Source organism: Setaria viridis, chromosome 2 (genome assembly GCF_005286985.2).
Source record: "Setaria viridis chromosome 2, Setaria_viridis_v4.0, whole genome shotgun sequence".
Lineage (NCBI taxonomy): Eukaryota > Viridiplantae > Streptophyta > Magnoliopsida > Poales > Poaceae > Setaria > Setaria viridis.
In genome coordinates this window covers 30,035,328-30,038,722 of record NC_048264.2, presented here as the reverse complement: position 1 = coordinate 30,038,722, position 3,395 = coordinate 30,035,328, and the positions used below count along the sequence as shown (strand labels likewise).

At 51.3% G+C, this 3,395-nt stretch overlaps 1 protein-coding gene across 1 annotated transcript; it reads right to left on the bottom strand.

Moving 5' to 3' along the window:
* Window positions 1-256: 256 nt before the first annotated feature.
* LOC117843518 (tetraspanin-8) lies at window positions 257-2,541 on the bottom strand. The gene is made up of 2 exons (XM_034724130.2): window positions 1,917-2,541; window positions 257-832 (listed from the first exon to the last, which is right to left on the bottom strand). The coding sequence occupies exons 1-2, from the start codon at window positions 2,421-2,423 to the stop codon at window positions 518-520; spliced, it is 822 nt and encodes a 273-aa protein (XP_034580021.1). The 5' UTR covers window positions 2,424-2,541; the 3' UTR covers window positions 257-517.
* Between the last annotated feature and the right edge of the window lie 854 nt (window positions 2,542-3,395).

The following is a 3,395-nucleotide window of genomic DNA, read 5'->3' as shown; positions in this document are numbered from 1 at the left end:
TTGGTGATATCATGGCAAGAAAACAGAGTAAAGATTGACAGAGATCGCTGGAAAGAGTAGAAATTAGCTAGCTAATCCTCTCTCTCTCTCTCTCTCTCTCTCTCTCTCTCTCTCTCTTAAAAAAATGGGACTAGCTAATCCTCTGCCGTGTCAAGCAAAGATCTCGTTGTTTCGTGTCAAGCGAAGAAGTTTTGGAAAGAAAGTGGAAAACCGAAAAGCCTTCACCAAAGTAACATGTAGAATAAAGGCATCCACATACGAATATAGAGCAGTATATCAAAATCAACGAACAGCATGTACAAAACCTACTGCTGACCAGTGATCAGATCATAACAAAGTGACTAGCAGACGATAAGAAGCTGTAACAACCTCGACTGTACAGAGCTAGATGAAGCCTAAACATATAGGACGAAAGCGACCGCAGGACAGCGAGAGCAGAGCACTGAGCTGGCACGCTCGACCAATCGAGCAGCGGATCTCGTCTGCTAGGCTCCGAAACGACGGTGGATCGACCAGATCAGGCGTACCCGCCCTTCCAGCCGCCGTGGTAGGCATTGTCCCTGCGGTTATTCCTGAAAGCGCAGCATCCGATGGAGTAGACGATGATGATGAAGACGAGGAAGACGATGCAGACGATGGCGGTGCGCTTCCAGTCCCGCTTGACGGTGGCCACCACGCCGGCCTTGCACGACTGGCAGTCGTAGCAGAGCGCATCGTTGCTCCAGGTGTTGCAGTCCGGATCCGACGACGAGTTGGTGGCGGTGGTCTTGGTCCAGTCCGTGCCGCTGACGTAGGTGAAGCCGCAGCTGGTGGGGGGCTTGCAGCACCCAGACTGCACGAGCAACAAGAACAGCGATGAGCCTTTGAAACAGAGCAGCACATATGCAGGGCTACTACTCAATACTCATGACTGGGAACTTTCAACATCACATGACGTTGTTTAGGTAAATACTACAAGTAAATAAAACAGTTTCAGTTGTTTATGGGGGTGTTTGGCAACTCCCTCATAAACTTTAGTACCTATCACATCGGATGTTTGATACTAATTAGGAGTATTAAACATAAGCTAATTACAAAACTAATTGCACAGATGGAGTATAATTTGCGAGACGAATCTATTAAGCCTAATTAGTCCATGTGGTGCTACAGTAACCATTTGCTAATGATGGATTAATTATGTTTAATAGATTCGTCTCGCGAATTAGTATAGGGGTTCTGCAGTTAGTTTTATAATTAACTCATGTTTAGTCCTTCTAATTAGCGTCCGAACATCCGATGTGACCTCTCCTAAAGTTTAGTACCTCGCATCCAAACACCCCCTATGATAGTTTCAGGTGGAGCCGTTTCGTGAAACGATTGGGTTACGCGACCTAAAAGTTGAGTGCAAGTGCACCAGAGCGTTGAAATGCAAGCATGTGCGATGAACGAAAATTCTTCCTTCAATAATGCAGCGGTCAGAGCATCGGGAGCAGTTCAGACTTCAGAGCAGGTAGTAAAGGTTGATATGGACCGAAGATATGTCACTATAAAATAGGAGTAATCCGTTGACAATATCAACGCTAAGCCCAATGCATTTTTAGACAGAATTCCAAATTGTGTACGTCTGATCGAGATGCACAACCGTACAAGTAACCATCAGCCGGGCCTAAGATAAGGTTTTGCGTTTCACAAGCTACCGTTTCTTCAAAGTCTTTTGGCATTACTACTATCCTCCCAAAGTCACATCGCAATTCGCGACCACTAAAGTATGAATGACACGTGAATGAAAAAGAAGTATTCTTTTTCTGTAAGACAAAACGCCGGCTACAGATAGATAGAGTTTGTTTTAGAATCTGTCTTGGTGATTTGTCAAAAAAAAAACTGAGACTGAAGATTAAGGGAAGAAAAATGCATTTTTCACGTAATTAAGCAAGTACCTCGATCGGGGAGAGGTCGGAACGCATGAAGTCGGTGACCGACTCCTTCTTGTCCTGCAGGTTCTTGCAGACCTTGGAGCCCTGGAGGCAGCTCCTGATCCTGTTCCAGTTCTTGTTGTTCTCCACCCGCTTCTGCAGCCAGTTGGAGTAGTCCCCAAGCCTGTACTCCTTGTACCCCCGGCCCGACACGGCCTCCCCGGCGCCCCGGTTGGTGACGACGAAGGCGAAGACGGTGAAGCAGAAGAGGGCGACGATGAGGACGAACATGGCGAGGAGGTAGACCCAGAGCAGCCAGGTGACGCGGCAGCAGGCGCCGACGAGCCCCGCGATGGAGACGACGAGGAGGAAGACCCCCAGCGCGATTACGGGCGCCGAGAGGTAGCGCTCGCACTCGGTGCCGTCGGCGCGGTGGCCCAGCCAAATGCCCGCGCCCAGGATCGGGATGGAGAGAAGGAAGGTCACCGCGTTCAGGATCCCGATCAGGTTGTTGCTCAGCCGGAACGCCATGGTTGAGACTGGGAGGCGGTGGTTTGGGGGATCGGAGGATATCGTTCTGGGGCTCGGTGGTTTGTGGGGTTTTCGGGGGATGGGCACGGTGGGGTTTGATGGTTTTCGATCGGGAACGTGGTGGGCGGGGGCGTATTTGTAGGGGTGCCGCCGGGTGCTTGGCCGCGTGTTGGGTGTGCGGAAGGAGCCTGGGAAAGTTCGTGGGCTTTTGGGTAGGGGGAGTTGGAGAGGAAAATGGTGCGGCGGATGTTGACGGAATGACATGGCCTTTGGCTCGTTGGGTGGCTGCCGCTGGGGCCAGGGTGGTCAGAGGGCACGCACCCCCACGCGCAAGCGTAACTGACCGGGGCAACTCCTCCGATCCTGCTTGGTTTCACGTTGTTTTCGCTTTTAAAACATGTCCATCGATGACAACAATTAGCGTTAGCAATCCACACGGATGGTTGAAAGATTCAAACGGTGTGGCTGAGGCTGATGAGGGTGAGCATTCAGCGTCCTGCCTGTTATTACGAGCTCACGCGTTCGACCCTCGGAGTCGTTGTCAATGATCGCTGGCGGTTTCCAAGTTGGTAACGACCTGCAGGCAGAGAAGAAAACACAAGCACACGCACCGCGTCAGCGGCCGCTGGCGGTGAGAAACGAAAGGCCTCGACGCGCGGAAGGACAATATGACGAGAGGCACGGGAGGGTAGAAAACTAGTGCACGGCCGTGAGCGATCTGGCAAATCGTATCGCATGCATCAGTAACCGTACCTGGTGCTTTTGATCACGCCAAGCTACCGCGATTTGTCAGCACCGGCCATGAGCGCGGATCGGTCTCACGCGGAGTCTCGTGATCTCGACGGGAGGAGACTTGACACGGGTGCACGCGGCCATGTTGGGGACTTTTTATTTCGTGCGTTTCCGTCACACTGCTTGACCTGCTATTAACAGAGTGATGGTACTTGACCTGCTATCAACAACTGATGGTTG

Bases quoted from the DNA above. Each gene is read 5' to 3' on its own strand.
- LOC117843518 (XM_034724130.2), bottom strand. From the start codon at position 2,423: ATGGCGTTCCGGCTGAGCAACAACCTGATCGGGATCCTGAACGCGGTG. The intron at 833-1,916 runs GTACTTGCTTAA...TTGCTCGTGCAG, and splicing joins CCGACCTCTCCCCGATCGAG to TCTGGGTGCTGCAAGCCCCC.